Here is a 24,885-nt window from a genome sequence, read left to right on the forward strand (position 1 = left end):
ACTTCTGAATTATTATATTTAAGTGTAATATTTCTTGATCGATAGAATACAAAATAATATAAGTAATTTAATTTGCCAACGTTTTAATTCTAGTTCTCAACAATTTGATGAATTTATTCTTTAGCATTGTGGCAACCACCACTTTTCAATTTTGCTCCCAAATATAATTCGTACTGACAATTGTTAATTTTAGATCTTATTTATGTAAGTGCCCTTGATTTTTCGAAGGACGAGTCGCGGTTGCGAAACTCTTAGAAGAAGACTTCCGCGCAGATTATTTTCCGTCGTATTGCGGTAATCTAGAAGTTCTTAGATTCGACCCGACCCAGAGTTTACTATACCGTACTTAGGACTTAATTTATATTCCGAACCGCGCTAACTTGAGCTGTTGCTATTGTCGTTACTCGAGAAGCTTACAAAACAACGGCGGTTTATGGCAGCCCTTAATGTTCGCATGGGCCAAGTTTCAAGAAACGGGGATGAATACGTGACGCAAGTTTGTATTTAATGACGATTTAAATACGCTCAGGAGAGGACGGATGACTGTGTTTTCTGGCGCGGAAACGGTGAGCGTAAACTCACTCTTCTCGCTAGTAACAATTAGCAATGATAATCCCGAAAGAGTTCCCCGAATTCGAAGAAGAACGAAATGCAATTGTGCGGTAAATTGTCGCATGCGTCAATATTTTCAGAATGAACCAATTACGTAGAAATTGCAAAACGTCGCGGGCTGATAGATCGTTCGCATTATTGGTTGAAAAGGTGATTCTATTTCTGATGACAAAAAGGTTCCATAAAACCACTTCTTCGTTTCAAGTACTGAATTTCTCTCACTTTGCCAACGCGCCGCCTTATAAGTGATCAATTAAGCTTCCATTATTCATTGCATTCGATAACGCTCCTCTTGAAATTTCTCGCACGTCTTAGTTCACCTCTCACAGTGGATATTGATATTTTATTCGCGAGCGTTCTTGTCTCAATCTCCCAATGGATTATATTACATCTACGAAATCTACTATTGTCCGAATCCTTCGTCAAATTTTTAATAACGCGAATAATAGCTTAATAATGACGAATAACAATCGTCGCATTAGTGAAATGTAAGAAAAAAGTAAATAAATTTTTAGAAGTGCATTTTTTGCTGCAATTCGCGTTTCTCATTCCACGAAATAAAAATCGCACCTTTTTCATCGGGATCGATCGATCACTCAACGCAACGATTTCAATTCCTGATGCCTTCCCTCAAGCGCCGAAAGTTCATTTCGATCTGGAACCGCTTCTTAGAATTTTCAGACGCCGTAGAACTGGTGAAGAATAGTTGGAAATGGATCGCGCGCACACACTTTTCAGGACCGTAAGATCTACATACCCGTACCGGCGATTTCGTTGTCGCGCAACTCACCGTTGCGTGATTTACGATCGTCGCTCGCAACCAAGTCGCGAAACACTGAATAATGTATTGTCGAAAAGAGTTGCAAAACGAGTAAAAAAAAAATCTTTATCGTTAATGCCGTTTCTCCATAACTTCATGTTATTTCGAGGATTTTTTTTTTTGCACGTCTGTGGTGATGCAATAAATTCCTAATTCGCATTCGTATATGGCACAATAAAGTTCACGATGCGCGAGTGAAATAGACTCCGCTACATTATTCCAGCGCGTAAATCGGAATGGATAGGAAACAGCTGTGAATAGTTTTACGGCGTAAATATATAATAAAATAGTGCTTTCGCTGTAAAGTTTTATTTAAATCCTGTTTCATTATTCTCAGCCGGACAACGGTTTAGATAAAACTTGAATTTGAGAAAAACAAAGCGAGGAGATTGCTGCAAGCTTTATGCGCCGTCGTAATGACCATTTTTTTTTAAAGCTCGAATCGTATCACGCCGTGCGTCGCCGGAAATTCTCCTCGCGCGCTGCTCGCACAACTGAATTTTTTGCAATTTTCAGATTTTTATCCGGTCGGATGCGGCGCGTACAATTTGCGAAAATAATTAATAACGACGTAATATCGTGACGTTACCCCTCGTGTGTGAGGGCGTGTTAATTAAAGCTAACGTCTTCGTACGACCTATGAAGATTTATATGTAAGAAGTTTTTTAATTAGCCTCAAAATTAAAATTTTTCTCTATTAACCGGCTTATGCAAATACGAGTCGGCGGCCGCTTTGCGCGCGGTAAATTTCTCAAAGAGTCGCGAAGAGCCGGTGGAAGTTCGGCGGTAAGACGATGGCTACGCGAAATGCAAATTTCAGCGTCCGGCTGCCCCGCGTGCATCCCTCCGCGTGCAAATACATCCTCTCTCGGCGCGCCGCCCTCGTCGCGACAAACGGACACATTGGACATAATTTGTCCGTCCGTAAGTCGGACACGCAAGCCACTCAATTACGCGACAGTTGCGTCGCTTTAAAAAAAATTTTATTCCCGGTTAAAAACGGGAGAGAAAAAGCGCGGCACGTTTTGCGAGCGTCCGTAAGTTCACGGATATCGGGGAGAGAGAGGGAGAGAAAGAGAGATAGGGCGGCCTATGTGCAATTTCGTTTAAGCTTTAGTTACACACTCTGGATTTACTGGAATGAGACGCGAGGACAGAGATTCGAACGGGACGGCAAAAAAATTCTTCACGCACGGCAACGCGGCGTCGCGCAAACGTGAAAGAAAGCTACCGGCGCGTCATGTGATTTTATAATTTCATTGCAGTTAATTTAATTGCGCCTCAATTGCATCGTCCCGACGCGTTCGCGGCGAATAATGACGTTAAATACGCGACTCGAGAAATGCGCGCGGAAGGGACTTCGGCGCTTTGATGTGCATTTACCGTCGCGCTGACTTGCATACGCCAACAATATGCATTTACCGAGAAACGTTCGCAATTCGCTCGCATTGAAGCGAGCGTGGAAGACAATCGTTATTGCAACGCACGACGCGCAAGGGCTTCGAATGCAGGGCGGAATGCGGGAAAGCATATCGTGTGCATAAGATTTATACTCGACAATTTCGACAAGATTCGGGCTTCATTATTCAGATGGTGAATTATTTCGGGGAGAGAGAGAGAGGGGGGAGGGGAGGCGGTTAATTAACAACAGTTTTCGCAGGGAGGGAGAAGAAAGGGTTGGTACAGCGCGTTATAGCTATCCGGAAAGCATTTAGGCGAGCTTAGAGGCAACCAGCCGGTGTGGGCGAATTTCTCGCCTCTCTGCAGCTTGTAAACTATCGCGGGGACGTATGTAAGCGAACTACGAGACGGGGCGGATCCATTAATATCCGTCAGGATCGGTGGGACGAAAACGGCGGATCGTCTTTGGACGACAGGAAGAGGTACTGTGCGCCGCGGCGGTGCATCATCTGCTGAAGACAAGCCCTTAGAATATCGCGCCGCCGGCCGATGCGTATTCACCGCCGGATGCTCACCCGGAAGGTCACGTTGCAAGAATTAAATATCGCGTTCGTAAACTCTCGGCAAGTGTACGTCTATCTTAAATACTTTAGACTTCGCGTACCGCAGCACGATTTCAGAAATGATAATATATGCGGGGATCGACGTTGACGTAATAAACGGGGAGCACGTTCGAGATAATACGTTGTAAAGCTTCACGAGAGACGGGACATTTGAAAATCAAAATTGATAAGAATTCCACGAAACGCTGTATCGTTGAATTGGATTCACTGACCTGATCCAGCGAGCTCTGTGTGAGTGTGTAGTCGGTGGCCTTAAGCTCCTCCGCCAGGAGCTTCAGCATGCTGAAGCTCACACTGAGCGCCATGTCCTGACTCCGTGGTAGCAAAAGCCGAGCAGCCGTTGCTTGCTTCGAAGAGATGATCGCCTGCGGCAGATATTTCAGGATAACCCTTCTAAGATCCGTGGCGGAAACTGGCTGGCCGAATCTCAGGAAGGCGATGTATCCTTCGCCGAATCTAAAAGTCAAATCGGTTTTACAGTTCTTAAGGCGACGCACGTTTCAATTGGCTTGAACTTGAATTAACTATGATGGCCGTGCAATAAAGAAATCGCGATGCAAAAATTATATTCTGGAGCGCAAGAACGTGTTTTATAAAGATCGCAGCGGTCGTAAGAGAGAGAAACCGGTTTTATTGGCATTCTTAAATTTACGATTTATTCACTTTGCTCGTTGCCTTCGATCGCGGGGGACGCGGATCTATATTTCAAACTCGGCCTGGACGAAGGACACAGGGGAGGGGGGACTGGCTTTTACTGCGCTCTCTATACCGTAACAAAGTGCATTCGCCATTCTTTATCATTCAACGTACTTCTCCGCAACATACGAGAGCGGATTGCAGGGTAGGTTACTAACGTAGACAGGACCATATCGTAAATTCTACCCTCGATGGCGAGAAACACTGCGGGAAGGAAAGAATCGGTATGGTAAGGAGATGGAAGAGGGATCCCCTTCCCTTCCCCCCCCCCGAGGGCACTTTAGGACCTTAGCAGTTAAATATTTTTTGTATGCTACGTTATTATTCCGAATAAATCATGACGCGTTTAATATAGATTCCTTTATGCACATTTAATCGATTTCAGTCAGATTTCAGTTAGAATAACTAACCGAAAAGACTGGCTTTGTTATCTCATTATCGATAATGTCGAGTAAGATTCATTTTTGTTACACTATTTTTAAGAAATCAAAGTCAGCGAAAAGGTTAACCTTCTTAAACGTAAGAGCATTGTCATCGCGAGAGAAGTTAGATTTAATTAAATCCTCCGGCGGTTTAATTAAATGCGTTGTGGTAACTTTTCAAAATTTTCTTTGATTAAATTACTAAGGAAAAAATATTTGTGGGTTTAAGCCGGTGACCTCGTACCGGCCACCTAATGAACCACAACCATCGGTTCTTTCCCACTCCACGTTTCCACTCTATCGCCTTACTTCTCTCAAGAGGATTATTCAACGAAATGAGATGATATAAAGATAAGAGATTTCAATTGAAGAATACATTCGTTAAGCTACGGGATCATAAGGATCCGTCGTAAGTTCACCAGTCCGGCCGGAGAAAAAGATTGCAAACAGGAACGGAAAATCAGAACTGATAAAAGCGCCGGAGCTTTCTGTGCACGGTTTATGAGTCTGCTGGGAAATATCCGGGGGTTAAAAGAAACACGCTATTCTACGAAAAAGAAAGTTTGATGTAATCTTACTTGTGCTTCAAATGCTGCGGCGTTCCTATACACCTGAGACCGGCTCTGGCGAGGATGCCCACCCGCGTGCAAAGGTTTTCGCATTCGGCGACGCTATGCGACGTTAATATGACGCATCCCTGACTCCTCGTCACTTGTCTCACGGCTCTGGCCACGAGACTCTTCGTCGCGGGATCCATTCCGCTAATACACGCGAGCGAATAACAATATCAACGGAATTAAGTAACTCTTGCGCGAGATTAACAATCGTTTAACGTAGTTGTAAAATTATGACATAAAGTACCTCGTGGGCTCGTCCATGAGAACTACTGCGGCAGGAACCATGACGCTTATTGCGGCGCACAGCTTTCTTTTGTTACCGCCGCTGAGACCGGAGACCCTTCTATGAGCATACTTGAGTAGATCGAACCTCTTCAGCGTTATCTCCACAGCCTGAAATAATAAATGAAATTCCTGGTATTCTCCAATTCCGAGCTTTTGCGCCTGCAAATTTAACTCTTAAAACTTCTGCAGCTCTGAGACAAAAGAATTTAGGGAAGCTTACAAGAATATCTTCAACAATGCTTCTCTAAAATATAACACAAATAAAATATAGATATCAATTTAAAAATTTTATCAAGTTTTTTTATCAACAGAGTGGAGTTTCAATCAAAAATTATATATTTATGTATTTCTCTTTAGGTCCATTTATTTTTTATCTACCTTAGGAACGTTGCTCAACCCGCAGACTTCACCGTGAATCGTCAAACACTGGTGGGGTGTAAGGAATCCGTCCAGGGCATCACTCTGCGGGCAGTAGCCGACTTCGCCATTACACAACGGTCTCCCGCCAATCTCTTCCCCCTTCAGAATAATCTTCCCGGCCGTAGGAATGATTTCCGTTGTCAGCATCTTGAATGTCGTGCTTTTTCCGGCCCCGTTCACCCCCAGGAGACCGAAGCACTTCCCGCCCTGTACGCCGAAACTTAAATTTTGCACGGCGACATTTGTCCCGTACACGCTCTTGTATTCCTTCCTCAGTTTTATGGTCTTCAGGGTGTCGTCAACCATTCCCGTCTCAACTCTCAGTCTCTCCCTGGCAACGTCCTCGTCTTCCTGCACCGCCTCGTAACCGATCTTCCGCTGCCTCAGGTTAGGCAGGACTCGACACTCGATTATCAGATTCAGCACGAATAGAATCGCCCCGATTACAAACAGGTAGACGTAATGAAAGCCGAGGAGATCCCAGCCGAGCGGGGACTTGTAAGTGTCCATGTGAAATCTTTGCAACAATTCGGCGGTGATGTCGTTCTTCGTGATCTCGACTAACCCGTCGCCGAGGGTATATTGCGGGAAGATCATTAGAATGTAATGTAGGATGTTCCGCGCGTCTTCGGCCGTTTTACTTCTGCCCAGGATGTCGAGGACTAAAATAGTCGCTAGGGAAGCCACGCCTATGAAGGTGTTTACGCAGAAGAGCACCATGTTGGACAGGCTCGAGTCGTCGAACGCTTTTTCGGCTAGATGCGAAAACGGTAACGCCGCCCATCTAACATGATAAATATTTTAATGATATTTACGTTGTATCAATTTTATAGCGGTCAATTAAACGCGAATGCTTACGCGAACATAATTAACAGAAGACAGACACCGGCCAGATTATCTTTCGCAACGTAGGCTGATAAACCAAAGATCTCGAAAACAATTACCGCTAGGCAGATAGAACAAATGAATACCTAAAAAGAGAAATATTATTAAGGAGATCTTAAAGTGAAGGCTGAACTTCCTCGACGTCGGTACGGTCAACATTTCTAATCCTGTTTTCTATGTCATATATCTATATCTGTCCTTGTCTAACGAGAGGCATCTGTCCTTGTTTCGATTGTTGCGCCATCTCTCGCTACACGCAATGTCAACCTGAATGTGCTTTTGCACATATAAAAGTTTATTTAAACTAATCTTTTTTTCTAGGCTTTCAATCTTAGATCTAATTGCACTATATTGTTCTTAAATGTTGTCCCTAGGTCATGCCGGTCTAATTTTGTGGATATTTATTGTGGAATTTTTGTACGAAGCAAATATTGTCGTCACGTATACCAAAAATTAACAAAAATATTAATTTTTTCTCGTTTTTGATATAAATTCGACCAACATGACCTAGATTTTGATGCGTACTTTAATTTTAGACAAGAATTTTGCATTTCTATAAAGCCACGTAAAAGATTAGTGCTAAGAAAAAAAGCCGGTATTACAGACGGCTTTAGGATCCCCTTAATATTTGAGATCGTATTAAAAGATGATTTGCTTTTAGCATATTGAAAAAATTTCTGCTAATAACTCACTATGAAATCCCAAATTAAAATTGTCGTCCAGTACGTGATAGGATGAACTCCAGCCAAGTAAAGTATTCTCTTCTCCTCCGACAATCGTTCTCTGACTATCTCCTTCGCTCCCTGAGCTCCAACCAAACTGAAAGCTATCAAAAGTACCAACGCTATGCCGACGTCCGACACATGTTGCAATCTGAAGAAATAAAATATAACGAAATGAAATTTCTAAATTTCTGTTCCTGAAATGACGTTTAAACAATACGATCCAATTGCTGTAAAAATTTACGGAACGATTTAAAGAACGATATTGTGCGGGTATACTTCTACATTGATTTTATTAAACATGAAAAACAAACGAAAGTATCGTTCGTGATTTGACGATACAAGTAGAATTTTGCAATGTAACGTTGAAACATGCGCCCCAAGCGTCAAACTATCGCTGCATGAATACCGAATGATGCGGTACGTTAATTAAAAGTAAACGAAACCGTCTACGCCGTCTATGGATATTTCGCTCGTCGATCCTTTTGGGTTCAAAAGCCTCGAACCGCGCGCAAACGTCTTTGCTTATCCATTTGATCTGGAATCCGCCCGCATCCCATCGCGTAAAATTTTGTAATTAATTAATCCCGCAGGCGCGCATAACGATTGCGCGTAACGAGAAATATCTTCGAGAAAGATTTTTCCCGCGATTTGTCGCGACATTAAAGGTAAACGCTTACAGTGTCGTTCGATTCAGCTGATCGCTCGATAGCTTCAAGGGGTGATTGAGTGTCGTTAAGTGTCCTCGCACCCCGGATGCTCGCAGGATTGCCTCGTTGAGGGCGTTCAGATACGCCGGCATCGAATGGTGACCTTTATTATTGTACCAAACGATAAAAAGGGGATCCTCCTTGGAGTGCGTCAGAGACCACCCGCCGTATCTACGAGTCGTTGTTTGTTCAGAAAATTTCGATCGGATCTCAATACCCCTGACTCCATCATTTTAACGCTTTAGCGTTTAGCAAAATTTACCGTTTCTCTATGTATTCCTGATGTGTCGAGACTATCCAATCCAGAGTAGGTCGGCCAGGTAGGGTTTGAAGAAGACCTTCAATAGGTTTAGAAACGTCTCGACAAGTTTGTTGACCGTTCACACATTCGCAGGTTCCGGTATCCTATGGAATTATTTGAGATAAATGCGTGGTTGTTTATAATTTGAACTTATTTGAAAGTTCTCATAAATTTCGAAATAATTATGACTCGTTCGTACATTGGGTAAAGTTTGCCATGCACCAGCATAATCATCTCCGAAGCGATCGTGCAGCTGCATAGATACATGCTGTAGGAACTGGTCATTACTGTCGATACTGCAAGATAAAATATTAAAAACCGTTCGGAATATTAGGTAGAAAATAAATATTTAATTTAATTCAGTTTCATCGAATTTAAAGCTCTAATCTGCAGAAATATAATAATAAATATCATATAATACATAATATAAATAGTGTAATATATAAATAATATAATAAAGCAGATCGTACAATTAGTATTTTTATATCAACGAGATTTTTGCCCCGCGCGCTTTGTCCTTTTTCTTTTTATTAAAACCTTTTTATGAAATTTTTCCTACCTGTAGAAGTAAGTCGGATGGGTGTCATAAAGTTTGGGAGTCAAAGCCAGAGGCGGCTCATTCTCGGACGGTGGCCGTATCAGAGAAAATCCCATAGCGACCGCAACGAACAAGGTTGGCAAAACGAGCGTGGCTAACGGCGCCCTCCAGTCTCTTGCGAAATGCCATAGCCTTTTTTTTATCATGGCTTTCATTTGTCGAATTGGCGAGGGTTTCAGTACTGTATCGGTAATTAAATCGATGTTGTCGTCTAATACGGGAACTTCTATGCAAATGAAAAATTTTTATTTTTCTCTATACACTTATGTTGATTGAAAGCCAATTAAACTAAACTTCTGTCCTTGCAAAATAATAAATCTAATTTGTTTCAATCTGGACATTTGCTTAATTAAATATCCATCAAGCAATATAGCAATTTTGAGTGGTACATACAATCTAACGTAATAATTAATAATTTTATTATTTATTTTATTTATTTTTTCTTTAGGTTCTTCTTTTTTGTTAAATATATTGTAGTTTTAAAATTATGAAACCAATTTCTAACAATAAATAAAAATATATAAAGATTCTCTTGAATAAATTAGATAATATGTAAAAAATTTGGCAATAAGAGTCAGGCGCGGTAATTAGTGCGCTATATAATTTATTATAATCTAAACTAATTAAGTAAAATTAACGTACGTTTTGACTCTTTCTTTAGGTCGAAACGCTAATCTTATTTAATTGGTTTAAATTAAATTGTAATAAATAAGAGCCAGGCGTGGTAATTAGTTTAGATTGTAACAAATTATATAGCGCACTAATTACGACGCCTACGGCTCTTATTGCCAAATTTGTTAATGTTATCTAATTTCTAAGTTTTGCATTTACAAAAAACTACAGATTTATTACCTATTCTATTTTTAATTATTTCTTATACTCTTCTTTTTTTTATTTTCTTTAAATCCCCTAAAAATCTAAACAATGAAAGAGAGCTTTTAATTAAGAAGGTGAATTTTATGCATGCCACAGCATATACACGTAGAACATTTCTCACCGACGTGCTCCCGGTGCTCCACATTAATGACGCTATCTTGACTCGCTCTGATAACGCTCGATCCGTTGTCTGCCCGCGCGCAAAGATCCAAGAAGACTCTTTCCAGAGTGTCGCACTCCAATGAGAAGTGCGAGAATCCCAAGAGCTTACGATTGTCTTCCAACGCCTTCGCCACTTGCGCGATGCTGAAATATCCCTGGCTTTACTCAAACACAAACGCAGGTGTTTAATCGATTTTGTCTTTAGTATGATTGCGACAATTCCTTCCAAGATAAATCACGAGGTTTGAAACGTCAAATATTTGCCAAGACGATACGAAAATTACAAGAAGGCATTATCGTAAATCACTGTGCAATAAGCAGAATTTATTTCATATTTTCTTCTTAAATCCTGCGACGTCTCCATATGCGTGTTTAGGCGAGTTCTTTTACACGAGTCGTACGCGGAAAAAGAAATTAGGAAATTTTTTCAACCCGATACTCAATTACAAAGTTAATTTAACTTTCCAACGATGCGTATAGTTAATACTTCGGATATTTACTCATTGTTAATGCCATTTTTTCCCTGAAAAGGCAACGCTACGGTGACCTCTGACTCGGAGACCTCGTTTACCATGGTGTTCGGTATAACTTCCTCGACCACGGCACGAAGAGCCTTCAGGTTTTTTTTGTCGACCGTCTCTGTTATCCCTCTTATCCCCGCTTCCCCATTGGCATAGTGATCGAGCGGGAAAGACACGTTCAGTTTGTATCCCGTGCCGTACGTCGTTTTCAAGGACAGTGGCGAGCCGGTGCACAAGATCTTCCCTTTGTGCATCACCACAACCGTGTCGCTCAGCATGTCGGCCTCGTCCAGATGGTGAGTCGACAGGAGAACGGTTCTGCCGACTCTGTGCTGGTCGATCAGTCGCCAGATGCGTCGTCGGGCCGCAGGGTCCACTCCGGCGCCGGGCTCGTCCAAGATCACCAAACGTGGCGAGCCGAGGAAGGCCAGGGCCACGCAAAGCCTGCGTCGTGTACCGCCTGACAAACGCGACACAGGCTCGTGTTCTTGCCGTCCGAGTTCCAAGGAGGTCAGCATTCTGTAAGAAAACAAAGGAATCCGTAACACTTGTCTCCAATTGGTAGATCGTAAATCGTAACTATTACAAAACGATTTTCCAGAGAAGCTAAGAGAAGAAAAGATGTTTTTTTTTCCTAAAATCAGGCGTAACAAAATTATGTTATGCGAAAAAAAATTGAAAATTTAGTATCTTACTTGTTAACATTCTTCTGCATATTGTTATTATCGTCATTAGGTTTCTTAAGCTTCCAGTAAAAGACCATATGCTCCCTCGGCGTCAGAGTGCCGATGAGTACGTTTTCCTGCGGACACATTCCTATGTCAGGCTTGCAACCTTCCTCGCCGTTCAAGCAAATTTCGCCGTTGGTCGGCGCCACCATTCCCGTTAGCATCTTGCTGCAATAGACGCAAAATTGACGGATGTCGCTTCGAATTTGTTCGATTTTGAGAGACATACCGAAGTATATTAAAAATAATAATCCGAAAAGAGATTAGCATACATAATAGTAGTCTTTCCTGCGCCATTTCTTCCAAGCAGACTTGTTACTTCGCCCTCGCAGAGCTTTAAAGTGAAGTCGTCCACGGCGACGACGTCACCTCGTTCGGTGGGATAGACCTTCCTGACACCCTCGAATTTCACGCCGATTTGCTTCTCTGTCACCGTCAAATTACTGAGATCGCTCTCGTCATCTACGTTCGGCAACAAATGGTAGTTGTTCATTTTTACATATCAAGTTTACGATAATGACGCCTGTATAATCGAAAGCAAGCTCTTACCGATCTTACGGTAACACCGTCAAAAAAGCGAGTTTAAAAATTATTTTCAAAGAAAAAGCAATTCCATATATACATACCAATAATTACGAATATCTCTCTCAAACTTAATTGCGATACCTTTAATCGAATCCAGGGACAAACATAATATTCTTTTTTATTTAAATTACGCTCCATCATGCTACGCGTGCAATACGTGCAGATATCGTATAAACCAAATGTAGAGAATATAATCGATACAGAATATATGAACGATAACCTGACCTCAAAATACTTGCCGATTGTAAAAGTATAATGAAATGGAACCGGGAAAAGAAAATCGAAAGATATGCAACATTCACACGTACTTCATGCAGATGTAATCGTATTTACATACTTAAACACCAAATCGAGAGTATAAAAGCGTCCCAAGATAAAAAAATATGAAAAGCATGACGTTCACATATTATGACAAGAATAAAAAGAATAGACACAACTACAGCCATAAAAAAATTAACTTCCATAATGTTAGAACACAGAACACAAACAATATCGCTCGTGAAATACAAGTCATTTTCTCGATGAAAATTTTCACACGAACGCCGAAGTTCTAGATTGTTATAAACACAAAATTGTTGACGATAATTTCCATCGCTACCGCGCGGAAACGAAATTTAACCCAGTTTACGTCCATCAAAACGTTCTTTTTGCTCTTGCCCTTCGTATCAGTCGACATGCGAGCTCGTCGTCGGCGTGCAGCGCGAGAAGCAAGCTGAAAACAAACTTTCGTGTCATGCGTGTGCACAGGGAAGAGTGCGATACCTTGGTAAGTGGCTGAGGGGTGGAGTACGTCGTTAGTGAAATAGAGGTTGTTGACGAAGGCGAGGTAGCTCGGCCTGCCATAGAGAGAGCGTGTGTCGGCCCACCATAAGCTACGGGACCTCAAACCGTGAAAGCCCCTACCTGGAAAATTATCGGTAATGCTCGTCCGTTTCGCAGGTAACTCACCAGGTCTCTTAAACGACGCGACTTCTCTCTCTCTCTCTCTCTCTCTCTTTCTCTCTCTCGTCACGTCGGATCCGCTCTCCTGGATTTTTCTCGCAGGTGCATCTCGTGATTATACTCTCAAGAGAGTATCACGTGACATGTATGTACGTGTGGAAAGTTTATGACAGTGTTATGGTACCGCATATCAAGATGATATACGTAATCTTATTATTTTTTGTGTGAGAACCACGCGGGAGAGACGCGTTAAAATATTTTTTAAATAAATGATTAATTAACTAAAAACTCTTGATATTAAAATTGATGAGTGGCAAGGAAAAGTGAGTCAAACGCGGTTGATTATGCGTGAATTAACGTTATGTAATATTTAATTAATAATTTAATTATCTTAAGTTCTCTGAACTTGATAGTAAATGGATTTTATTTCTCTTTGCCAGTTAGTTTCAATGTCTAGTCCGTATATTTTGCAGACTATGAATCCTTCTGGTTCAGTACTAGCATTAATCATTGCATTATTTTGAAAATTATTTATTCGTTAGAAAACTGCTGGGAAATAATCGGTAATGCCCTTACACAAAAAAAAGCCACGAAATAAAACTGAGTTACGAGAAGCAATTATACATATATGTTTGGTATCATGAAATCAGCTGATACAGTAAAAAATTTAATCTTCTTTTTTCTTTAATTTTTTCTCTTGAAAATTATACTGTTTTTGTACATACATTCAAATTTTAAATATTTGAGAGCATATAGCCTTATGTTCGTTGGAGAGCTTAAGTTTTATTTAATTTATCCATCACCGCTGAAGATGGCTCAAAGTAGATCCGAAATGTACGAGTTATAATTTGTATGAAATTATTAATTAAATGTTACATAAAGTTAATTCACGCACAATTAACCATGTTTTACTTTCAAAGCCCACTTTTTCTTGTTACTAGTTAATTACAATGTTCTTTCATAAATACTATGAAATAATTTTAAACAGAGGATAATTAACTTTATAAAATATTTAAATAATTTATTAAACTAAATTAATCAAATTTTAACTATTAATCCAATAATTATTTAACTGTATTATTTATATTAGAAAGAACTGTGAAACGTTTTATGGTCTGAAATAACTTCTGCATTTTTATCACAAATTAGAAGCTATAAAAATTAATAATCTCTGACTTCTTTTTTTAAAAGCGAATAGTCATAATCACTGTTATAATTTATTTCAAATAATTCCACCGCATAGCTCTGACGATTTTAGTAATTGTTATCGACGAGAGAGTTGTGACAAAAATGGGGCATTGAAACACAGAGAAATAGAGATATACAATCGTATGTGAGATACCACCTACACCGATAAAATCAAGAACTCCTCGAAAAATTGTCTCGTTAACAAAATCAATTTTATATAAAAAATTGTATTCGCGTGATTACCAATCACGGTCGGTCTCGCACGAGGAAGAAAAAGAGTGTCAGTGTTAGCCAATGTCTACTATATAGTACTCTTGACACCTACACCAGAATTATTTCCGAAAGTAGACGGGAGGTGCGTCGGATTTATACCTGAATCGGTGTATCTAGCGACGAGGTATCCGATCGCGGCGTACAGACAACCGTCGAAAGCGATCGTTATCAACAGCAATCCCAAAGTCATCGAATCACCAGGACTCGATTCCTCCCACATGTTTGCCCAAGTAAGACCGACGCCTTGAACTTCTTTTCGCACCGCGTATAGGCATCCGTAACAGAAGCTCGTTGACATGCTCAGGCACTGAGAAATAAATCATTTTACGACATTCTTGACGATAGAACGAATCATTAGTGTCACGCGTTTAATTGCCGCAATATTTTTGGTTGCACTTTTGCTTTGCAAAACTAAATATGATTATAGATAGTTGGCTCGACTCACGATTAAAAGTTTGTATCCGAATGCGAATACGGCCTCCATGGCGATAACAATGATGTACGGCATGTAAGTTAACAGGAACAAGACGACCGTGGTAACAGCGGAGAGACTGGCGGAGCTAAATATTGTCGAGATCATATAGCTGAAATGTAATTAAGATTTACAGTAATTAACTCCGGAATGGAAAATATAAGGAATAGGAAATATAAATTGGTACTTACCAGAAGGTTACTATAGAGAAGATGTAATCGAAAAGTAAAATAAGCACCACGAGAGGATCCGAGCGTGGAAGGATTTTTCCAACCAGTAAAATTATGGCAATGGTAATCATCACGATCGACAGCTCCGCGTAAGACGTGATAAACCAGGCCAGAGTGTTTCGCCATGGCTTCAATCCCATCACGCTCATTACCTGAAAAATTAATTGCAAGGGATGGATAATTATATAGCGTCGCGTTTCTCGGTTAAAAATTAAATGTCAAAATTTTGTAGAGTCCACTCTAAATGATCTATAATTCGTGTCGGATCTTATTTATAATTTTTATGATGTGTATTTTAATTTTTCAAATAACTTCCATGTTACATGGTAAAATTATAAATTCTCTCTTAAATTCTGACACGAATTGTAGATAATTAAAAACAGACGTTATATATTGACAATCGTACCATAGAATTTTGTGATTCTCTTTCCCAAACGATGTGCCTGACGGCCGATCCAACGCACATCATTAACGCGAAGAAGAAGCACACTTGCAAACCTTGAGATTCGTAAAGTGTCGTTTGGAATCTGTAACATTTATGTTTCTGGTTAACGAATAACTGTAAATAATTGTTGGTGAAATGAGAGACAGTGATATTATAATTTCTAATGGATTTATCCCCACGTTCTCTCGACAGTTACAAGATTCTTATCTCGAGACACGGAATATTGATTACTCACGGTACGTGTTTCCAACACGGATACGGCATCTGTTGCGTCACCGTCTTCCAGTTGAGATCGTATCTGCGCGTTTTCACCTTTACGATCGCGCGATCGACGGAGTCCTGAAGTTGAATGAAACCCCGAAGATACCTGAGATGCTCGATGAAGCTGCTTTCCGGCCCGGGGATCCAAAATTGATTCTTCATTCGCCTGGTGGACGGCACGGAGTCCACGTCCATGCGGATCTTATAGGTGATATTGTCCGGTAATTCGTGATCCAGAGATCTCTTCGCCGGACGCGAAGAAGCGTCGTCCAAAAAGATCACCCCGGCCAAAAACTCATTCGTGTCGGTTAAGCGGCTGGCCGCTACTTCCAGCTCCTCTTCCGTGGAAAATCCTATTGTCCTATTCACCAGCACGCATCCCATCATACCGTTTAACATGCCGATCATCGAGATCAGCTTCTTCGATTTTTTCAGCCGCCATGCGATCTCGCTGAGATTCAACTCGGGAAAGTCACCTACGTGACGACAATGTTTTTTTAACCAACTGAGAACACTTGTTCGTTTTTTTTTAACGCAGTTTTTAAGTTTATTTTTAAAATGACAAAACTTTAAGCTGGAAACGTTGATAATATACCTTTGAAATTGCCACCACCCAACGACTTGATCGCAACCTTCATGATGTCGGAGGACATTAGACTTTGTAATTCCTTCAAACTGTCGCTCATCTCTGTAAGATTGGCCAGAGACTTGAGAGTTTTCTCGACACTGTTCATCAGCACGCTGAAGTGTTCCATCTGCACGAAAGTTTCGTTCGTCAACGCCATGATCTCGGAGATCACAGTAGTATTAGGTGCGTAAAGAATCTGTCCGCGTAACAGAGGCTTAACGTACGACCAGATAATCTTTCCGGCGGGTATAGCGAGCACAGTTTTATACGTTTCTCTGCAGGAGTCATCTAAAATTAAGAAAATAATTTTTTGACATTAAATTGTTTTATTTAACAATTTAATGACCGTTCTGTACCTTCCACTTATCTCTTACTTGGCAAAGAATCGAGTTCCTTCTGATCGGATGCCTTGTTACTGTCCTTCAAGCTGGAAATAATTTTGTAAATTTGTCCCTCATCGTCTTGGTCGATCAATGTTTTACCACAGAGCAGTTTGCTAGAGTCCTTCAGAAAATCTGATTCTAAAAAAATTTACAAAGTTTGATGAAAAAAGTGACAATTTTATTTGAATTTAATTGGATCTAAAGATAGTGCTGATTTTTACGTCGCGCGACTTACTGGACAGTTCTTCATCCGTTTCTTCCGTATCACTTTGTTCTGTTTCATTTCCGAAAGAAAAACTCGCCGATAGCTTGTCTTTGAAGATTGGAAATAGTTCCGCAACAACGCCAAGATTGTCCAATATAATTTTCCCTTCGGTCTCGGTTAAATTTGCGTTAGCCAATATACTTTTCACATTAGCGCTCATTAACTAAAACGAAGAAAAACATTTATCCAAATATTTGTCATATTTAGAATCGATAAGTAAAACTCTTTAATTACGTTTTTGAAAATATAATCGAAGTTCAAGTTCTTCATCAATGCGATAGCGATACTTTGCGTCTGGGAGTCCTCCAATTGGCAGAGCGCGGAGCTAACTTCTTCGGCAGTCACGACATTGTTATCGAAGTGCAACATATCGCCAAGCTTCTCGGGTGAACAAATGTTATCTTTTAGACTAATGATGCCGCGTTCTTTCATGAAGACTGAAAGCATGTCTATCTTAGCTTGGCCTAAGGTGAGAGCGACCTCTTTGGTAATATCAATTCTGTCGATCAAATAAGTTTGCACGAAGTCCCAATTGTCGAACATTTCTTTGACAACATCTGTAAAATGTAAACTGTTAGTTTGAAGAAAAGTCGCCGTCTAACCTAACAAAATTTGAATTTGAATTCAATACATTTCATATCCAGCAGTCCCAAATTTTTAAAGATCTCCATCGATTCCAATGTCGAGATTAGTAAATGTAAATCATCGATTATTTCGTGATCGCCTATGAACGGTTCCACATCTTCGAGAAGCTCTTTCATCCTGTAAGAAAAGACACATTTTTAATATACAGTGTCAGATTGTTATAAGTGTTATAGATTTTTTAATTATGGATAATTTTGAAGTTTTTTTGAGAGGATGAATTTTATAAATTATCGGAGAATGTGGCCTTTCATTCACACATTTTGTCGTTTGGTATAAAATGGTATAATCGAAATATATACCCGTCGAATAATTTGTCGATTGTTTTATCCTTCAATATATTGACGATGCCCTCGGCGAGATCGGGAACGCCGAGAACGTTGGTGACGTCGTCGAGATCTATTTTACTAGCGACGTCCAGCAGATTTCCGCCTTCTCCGAGGATCGAGGACAAATGAAGCAAGATCTCCTTGAGCCAGACGAGATTCCAGGAAGCCTCTGTGCGCCAGAAAGACAGCTGCCGACTTATGAGATCCACGTCCAGGCTGCGAGCCAATCGGCTCGAAATGTCCGATACCGACGGATATTTTGACGCCTTCGGATCGTATCGGAAAACCTTGGCCGCTCTCTTCGAGCTGAGAAAATCGTACAGAACCGTCGCGTTTTGGCAGTCAACTTTCGTCCTGCACAGGGTCGTGTTCAGGTCGCTTAGAATCGCGTTCACGTTGATAGTGGCGTTCGGTAGCGCGGCGTCGATGTCGGCGAGATCGGACTTTTTCACCACGTCGCGCAACGGTTTCCAAATCGGCACGTGTTTCTCGGCTAATCTGGTCAAGTTGTTGATACCCTCGTGAATGGTCGCCGAGTCCAGAATGTAAACGTTCTTTTCCAGCATGTCCAATATACTCAGAATGAACGTAACATACCTTGAACGTAATGACGATTGTAGTATATTACTTCGCGGCGCGTAAAGACATTTGTCGCTCGCTTAATTTACGATAAGAGAATAAAAATACTTACAACCCTGGTCTGGAATACGTAGGACCGCCGACAAATTTGTAAAAGCATTCGTCCACTCTGTTACTATACGTCTCATTTTGGAAATCGATCAGGATATCGGCGATGTAATGCAAAGTAGTTTCGAACGTATCTAAGAACTCGTCTAGCGTCTTCTTCTTATTCAGATATTTATAATCTTTGACCTGATGTGGGGTTTCATTCAAATTAATAACTGACGCTAATGCTCTTCCACGCAGTTTATATAATCGTCATTTCTTACCATATTGCCTGTTTTATTCCAGTTGAAGTCATTCATCAAGATGTTATGCACTTCCGATATATTTAATCGATTCATTTTACAAAGTAATTTTGAGTAGAGATTATGGTGCATCAATTGAGAATTTAAAATCTCCAGTGGAAGCGTAACGCACCACGTACAATTTCTGAAAACGTAAAATTGCATGTATCGTTAATTTTCTTTATTGTTAACTGATAAATCGTCATTTCTTAGTGACATGTTTACTTACGCAGTGTTAGGTTGAGTTTCCAAAAACTTTCTTAAAAGCGATATTGACTTCTTCACCATCGCATAAGCCAAAGTTCTCGTGTCCTGCAAACGTATTTTATTAGGAAAATTCAACTAACAAAGTTTTGTGCTTAACAAATTACTAATCCATAAACATATAGAAAACGTTCAATAAATGAATGAAGATTGTCGTTGGTGTCTACCTTTCTCTTATATTGCGCGACGAACTCTTTTAAGGTGCCTTCTTCGAATGACGTCCACCACGCAGGAATTTTCGGCTGATTGAAGCCTTCTGACGAAACGCGAATCAAAGTGGTTTGAAATTTCTGCACCTTTTGCAACAGCTGCGCTTCGTAAACACTTTCCGATTGAGGCATATTTGGCGTAGAAGAGCTGTCCTGCAAATTAATTTAAAGAACATTTGAAATTTAACTTCGTATTTATTGCTATCGTCACTCAATCGATCGGACATTACGTTGTTTTTTCCATTGAATAGCAACAAATCCTGACAGAAGTTCGTAATACTGGTCAGCAAGCCCCTCTTCCTCACGTAGCTGGGTGGGATCAGGTATCGATCGATATCGCAGGGGTGCACTTGGCCGAGAAGGAGCTTCTGTATGAAGTCGTCCAGCCTCTCGGACGAGACGAAGGTATCGACGAAGGTGATAAAAAGATTAGGCACATCTTCCACGAGTGTTAGCAGCGACTTGTACTTCGAGGTCTCGGATATGACACGCAGCTTCTGCCAGATATTTCCGCCGGACGCGAGATCGACCACGTAGTCTAGGAGCTGAAACAGTTTCCTGGCCCCGACAAGGTAATCCGTACGGTATGACGTCATGTTGAATCTGTACCACGCGGAGTTTCGGTACTGATGGATCCAGGATTTCTCAGATCTCAGGATCAGGGCCCAGGTTTCGTTGGACAGACTCCCCCACGTCGTCGCGTTGAAGATGTTCGATGTGAGACTCACCCCTGGCGACGCCGCGGTAAAATTCGAGACAATGTCCAATAATTTTGTTAGCGACATAATTATCGGCGTCGATCTCGATAAGGCAGTTGTCCGGCCGGTGATAAGATCCTGTAGAAAAAAAAACACGCAACAATATAAATGGATTATTAGAAATATTTTAAAGAGATTTAGACCTAATAAGCGTGTCGTTAGATTAAATAAATCATTTAAATTATGTTGCTTATATCGTACGTGGTATTCGTTGCTCGTGGCGGTCTTCAGCAACTGATAAGGATCGAACGAGCACACTTCCTGTAGAAAGCGCGTTCTCTTCGTCGTGGACCAATAGTCGGAATTAAAATGGTGAGTACACATAGTCTTCCTCATATCCTTGAAGGGCATAAACTCGTTGGTCGTATCGTTGAACGTGCTAAGGGTGGCAACTAACGCGATAGTCTCTTCCGGATGAGCCTCCAGAATCTTCAGCATTTGACGCGTATCGCCATTCTCCGCCAATTGCCAAGTTTCCAATTTGTTGTCGTGCATCGCGGCACTCCTCAACGCGTTGCCAATGTGGATCAAAACCTCCGACACGCCCTCCATCAGTAATCTGTAATTCGACCATCCTTGACCTAGCTTCAATTCCTGAAAAAAGACAGTCATTTGCTGCATTATTTTTGTGCGAAAATTATTCGATTAAATCTGAAACTTTCGCTTCTATAAAAAGATATGACAATTATCGTTTAGCCATATTTACCTTGTGCAAAGAACTCTCTTCGCTCCCGATCTCTAGACTCTCTTTCATCATCTGCAACATATGGTCCAAATATCTCTTCGAGAACGGCGGCTCGATAATTACGTTGTGCTTGACTGTGGTGCTAATAGCTTGGGCAAGATCGTACAAATCGCCGATTATTGAAGCTACGTAAGATCGATATGTGCTGGCGGGTTTATCCCAGATCGTTATTTCCGCCACATAGAGATCCATGTAGACGTTGAAGTTCTCAGGATCGAGATCGCAAGTGAAATTTTTCAAGGTCCTGTACTCCTCGACACTTAGACCGACTTTAAAATCCGAAAACCAATCGAATATCATCGAGCATGTGATTGTAGTGTTTTTTTCCAATGCTGTGACAATACGATCGTCTATTTCAGGATCGGATATCGCGTTTATCAGCGTCGACAGGATGAAAGGTAACTGATCGTGGAAAATAGTAATAGGGGAGATACTATCGAATCCTAACAAGGATAATAAACTGATTTTCCCTGTGCCTAAAAAATAGAATCGCAAAAAAGTTAAAAAAATCAAAATAGTCAATAATATCAATTGTCGAAGAGTCACAAACGTTATTATTTAAAAATCCATTTACCGTTTTTCAATATACCGCTCACGACACGTGCGCTTTTGTGAATAACGTTAGAAGCATATTTCAAAAAGATAAGAACGCGATCAGTAACGTTGACTGATGGTTTCCAAACTTTACTTGCAGAAAGGTCACTCCCGAAAGGTGCGATTGCCTTGTCGATCTCTAAGTCGATATGATCCAAGGTATTTCTGAAATAAAAAATAAGGAAATAAAAAGGTATCTCGTATGCTTCTCTTCTGACTGTATTAAAAGTTTAAAGTCACGACATTTTTATTACGCTAATCGTTTATTAAGCAATATAAAATATGAGTTTTACCTCCAATCATTTTGCACGCTTGGAAATCTTTCCTCCATAATGCTGTCTGATTCTGTCACGAGTGTCGTTAGGTATTTCTCCAATTTCGGTTCTTCCGCCAAAACAACATCTTTAGCGTCATTTATCAAATCGCTGAACTTTGTCACTAATCGTCGAAATTTCGTGTAGCCCAGAGTCCAGTTGAATGGCGGTAAATCTACATTTTCATCATGCTCGAACTAAAAATTAATAAACACTCTCACATAATTTGTAACTCAAGATTTATGTTACTTTATATTATTATTTTTTAAAATATTTTTTAATACATTTTAATCGGCAGTAAAAGCTGTTTCTTTGTGATAAAGGAATAGATAAATGAATAAATAATTAAATAGAGTATAAACTCACAATTTTTCGAACCCTCATTATTACCGGTTGCTCTCTCCACTCCTTGATAAATAGAGTTGGGTTGCAAGCGATCCTTTCAATCTCTCTAACGACTTCCCGACTTCCGTTTCTTAGTTCTAATGCAGCGCCAACGCTTTCGTTTATGATGCAGGGCCACATTACTTCACGTTCTTTGTAATCGTCAATAGCCGATATCTAATGACAAAGAGCATTTATCACGATATATTTCGCAGAGTGAAGCAATTGTGGTTGCTCAAAATTAATGAAACAAATACATTTGGAAAATGTCACTTACAAGAGGCACCGGCCTCAGAGTTATCATGTCGACTATATCGAGAATGACCGGGGATAAATTTCTTAGGAACGTGCCGACAAGTATCTCGGTCTGCGGCATCTCCTGCAAAACGTCGGAGAGCCTCGCCACGTGGCCGCGATTCTGGATCTGATCCACGATCTTCTCGATATTGTCGAAAATCACCGAGGTCACCCACGCGAGCCCGTAAATATTCTTCCAACTTTTCTTGGTCTGGATTCCGAACAACGGACTCTCCATCACGTTAAAGACCTTGCAGATTAAACCTACGCTGCAGACATATGTAATGTGTTACTGATCATTTTCATATTGCGATCAAATCCCATGGCATTATACGCGCGACAATGAATTTGCAAAAGATATTACAAGATTTGTGCGTGCGAATTGAAGCGCATTGAACATATTTCTTACCTGATCTCCCACGCATCTTTCGTCGTTACGTTCGTCGTCCACGAAATCTTAAAGTTCTCCCTCAATTCTTCCAATTTCTTCAAATCGTAATGCTGATCCTCCTGCTGCACCAGGGTATCGACGTATTGGTAAATCTCGATTGTCTTCTCGTTGAAGGCCGTCCAATTAAATTCCCTCAGCCTGTAAGTGGCTTCCTCGATTTCGATGTTGGTCACGTTCAATTCCAGATTCCTTTGCACAATTTTGGATAGATAGCACGTCAATTCCTTCAGAATCGTGCTATTCGATTTTTTAGGAAAATTCAGCAAATTCGGCGGATTCAATTCCGTGCAGTACGTACGCGTGAAATTGGAATACTCCAGGATCTGCAAAGCCTGTTTCAACGAAAATCGCATTGAGATTTAAAATCGGAATATATAATTAAGCGGAATATACAATCGATTATATTATATACAAAATCTGAGAAATAAGACGAGATTGAACCCGACCTTTTCTTTATCCGTGATGGTAAGGTAAAACGATTCGATTAACTCAGCTTCGTGTCGGCGTACTTCCCCGATCCAGCTGGTAGGATTATTTCGTAGATCTTGCAAAATTACTTCAGCTATCATATCCATATTTTCCAGATCCGGTTTGACGGACATGTACGATAAACTGCGAATACCCAGCATCTTCGCTATGCTCAGGTGAATTCCCAAACTAAATAAACATAAAAGACAAGTTAGTGCAAATTAGAATATTTCGTGGTTTATGAGTAAAAACAATAAATTGATTGTGAGATACTGGATGCACAAATAGGATCACTTTTTATTCAGAAATAATTGTGTACGAAAATATAATTTTAATATAAGCACTAAATAAACGAGTGAATTGAAGAACATCTGCTTATAGGTATTGCTTAATACATTCACAGCTTTAATCTAAACAAGTACATAAATAAAATTCATATTGCTGGTATCTGCTATTTGATTTGTTCTTTTTCTACTCACACATCTAATCTTCCTTGATGTTGCATCTCGTTGAAAGTTTTTTTCCATTCATCAGTGATTTCAAAAATGTCCCAATTTAAGTGCTTTACTTTTCGCGCGTTCAGATAAGCCACAAATCCTTTGACATTTCTCACAACGGACGTTAAGTTTGAATTTTCAACCCTGACTACTTGTTTGAATGCCATAGTGACCATGGTCGATAAAGTATTTGTCACCTGAAAAATGTAATTCCTTTAATTATAAAATTTAAAACTCAAGTTATTATTTTATCGTTAATCAATCGTTCTACATACGATTTTCCCAAACTTCTCGAACTCAAAACTGTCATAAACGTCGGCAATGAATTTCTTTCCGTCATCGCCGCAGATTAATTCGTTTAATTCTTTGGATTTGTCTTGAAACTCAACATAATTCTCGAATATCTCTTTCATTGTGTTTTCTTGGCAAAACACTTCTTCGACTTTTCTTTTTTTTAAATCATTTACGAGACGCTATAAGAAAAGTTTAGAAAAGCATAATTTTATTAGCTTGATTTAATGATAATTACAATGAAATGAATGTTTAAAGGAAGGCATAATAAGAATATAACATATATCGTGTAATAAATAGATATAACAAACCTCCACAAAATCTAATCGGGAGAAGGACCGAATAACCGTTTTGTACACAGTAGGTTGGAAGTTTGTCAGTATCTTTTGAACTAAATTCTGATGTCTTTTAGCGATCTCGTATAATTTTCTCAAAGTTTCTTCGTGAATGATAGCAACATGATGGATCATTTGCACGATATTATCCATCAATGATATAATGTATGTAACTGAATTTACTATATTATCGGAGAAGAAGCTTCTGAGACCATCGAAAACTTCAGCGGCTCTAGAAATTAAAAATTAAGTAATATTACAGTTGAAC

The 24,885-nt window shown here is 40.2% G+C and overlaps 1 protein-coding gene across 8 annotated transcripts in view; it reads right to left on the reverse strand.

Moving 5' to 3' along the window:
* Ldd (lipid droplet defective) overlaps window positions 1-24,885 on the reverse strand; it is a 36,508-nt gene that overhangs the window by 2,811 nt on the left and 8,812 nt on the right. For 4 of the 8 annotated variants that reach the window (XM_077408772.1, XM_077408768.1, XM_077408773.1 and 1 more), the window contains exons 8-49: window positions 24,594-24,849; window positions 24,267-24,464; window positions 23,974-24,188; window positions 23,473-23,683; window positions 22,985-23,358; window positions 22,556-22,844; window positions 22,261-22,455; window positions 21,874-22,091; window positions 21,561-21,745; window positions 20,948-21,462; window positions 20,443-20,835; window positions 19,714-20,319; window positions 19,442-19,636; window positions 19,240-19,322; window positions 18,993-19,155; window positions 18,734-18,915; window positions 18,016-18,639; window positions 17,703-17,833; window positions 17,306-17,628; window positions 17,042-17,234; window positions 16,798-16,944; window positions 16,391-16,711; window positions 15,770-16,271; window positions 15,496-15,616; window positions 15,051-15,241; window positions 14,833-14,971; window positions 14,487-14,694; window positions 12,747-12,887; window positions 11,672-11,861; window positions 11,367-11,567; window positions 10,651-11,190; window positions 10,110-10,309; window positions 9,074-9,338; window positions 8,714-8,810; window positions 8,476-8,618; window positions 8,184-8,384; window positions 7,474-7,654; window positions 6,755-6,867; window positions 5,855-6,680; window positions 5,436-5,584; window positions 5,153-5,335; window positions 3,669-3,912 (exon numbers count right to left, since the gene is read on the reverse strand). In XM_077408772.1, the coding sequence (XP_077264898.1) occupies window positions 3,669-3,912; window positions 5,153-5,335; window positions 5,436-5,584; window positions 5,855-6,680; window positions 6,755-6,867; window positions 7,474-7,654; window positions 8,184-8,384; window positions 8,476-8,618; window positions 8,714-8,810; window positions 9,074-9,338; window positions 10,110-10,309; window positions 10,651-11,190; window positions 11,367-11,567; window positions 11,672-11,861; window positions 12,747-12,887; window positions 14,487-14,694; window positions 14,833-14,971; window positions 15,051-15,241; window positions 15,496-15,616; window positions 15,770-16,271; window positions 16,391-16,711; window positions 16,798-16,944; window positions 17,042-17,234; window positions 17,306-17,628; window positions 17,703-17,833; window positions 18,016-18,639; window positions 18,734-18,915; window positions 18,993-19,155; window positions 19,240-19,322; window positions 19,442-19,636; window positions 19,714-20,319; window positions 20,443-20,835; window positions 20,948-21,462; window positions 21,561-21,745; window positions 21,874-22,091; window positions 22,261-22,455; window positions 22,556-22,844; window positions 22,985-23,358; window positions 23,473-23,683; window positions 23,974-24,188; window positions 24,267-24,464; window positions 24,594-24,849 (10,852 nt within the window). The remainder of the gene's footprint in view (window positions 1-3,668; window positions 3,913-5,152; window positions 5,336-5,435; window positions 5,585-5,854; window positions 6,681-6,754; window positions 6,868-7,473; window positions 7,655-8,183; window positions 8,385-8,475; window positions 8,619-8,713; window positions 8,811-9,073; window positions 9,339-10,109; window positions 10,310-10,650; window positions 11,191-11,366; window positions 11,568-11,671; window positions 11,862-12,746; window positions 12,888-14,486; window positions 14,695-14,832; window positions 14,972-15,050; window positions 15,242-15,495; window positions 15,617-15,769; window positions 16,272-16,390; window positions 16,712-16,797; window positions 16,945-17,041; window positions 17,235-17,305; window positions 17,629-17,702; window positions 17,834-18,015; window positions 18,640-18,733; window positions 18,916-18,992; window positions 19,156-19,239; window positions 19,323-19,441; window positions 19,637-19,713; window positions 20,320-20,442; window positions 20,836-20,947; window positions 21,463-21,560; window positions 21,746-21,873; window positions 22,092-22,260; window positions 22,456-22,555; window positions 22,845-22,984; window positions 23,359-23,472; window positions 23,684-23,973; window positions 24,189-24,266; window positions 24,465-24,593; window positions 24,850-24,885) is intronic. The other 4 variants (XM_077408769.1, XM_077408771.1, XM_077408770.1 and 1 more) reach the window with 4 other exon arrangements.

Source organism: Temnothorax americanus, unplaced genomic scaffold, assembly GCF_048541705.1.
Source record: "Temnothorax americanus isolate GAGA-0224 unplaced genomic scaffold, ASM4854170v1 Scaffold25, whole genome shotgun sequence".
Taxonomy (NCBI): domain Eukaryota; kingdom Metazoa; phylum Arthropoda; class Insecta; order Hymenoptera; family Formicidae; genus Temnothorax; species Temnothorax americanus.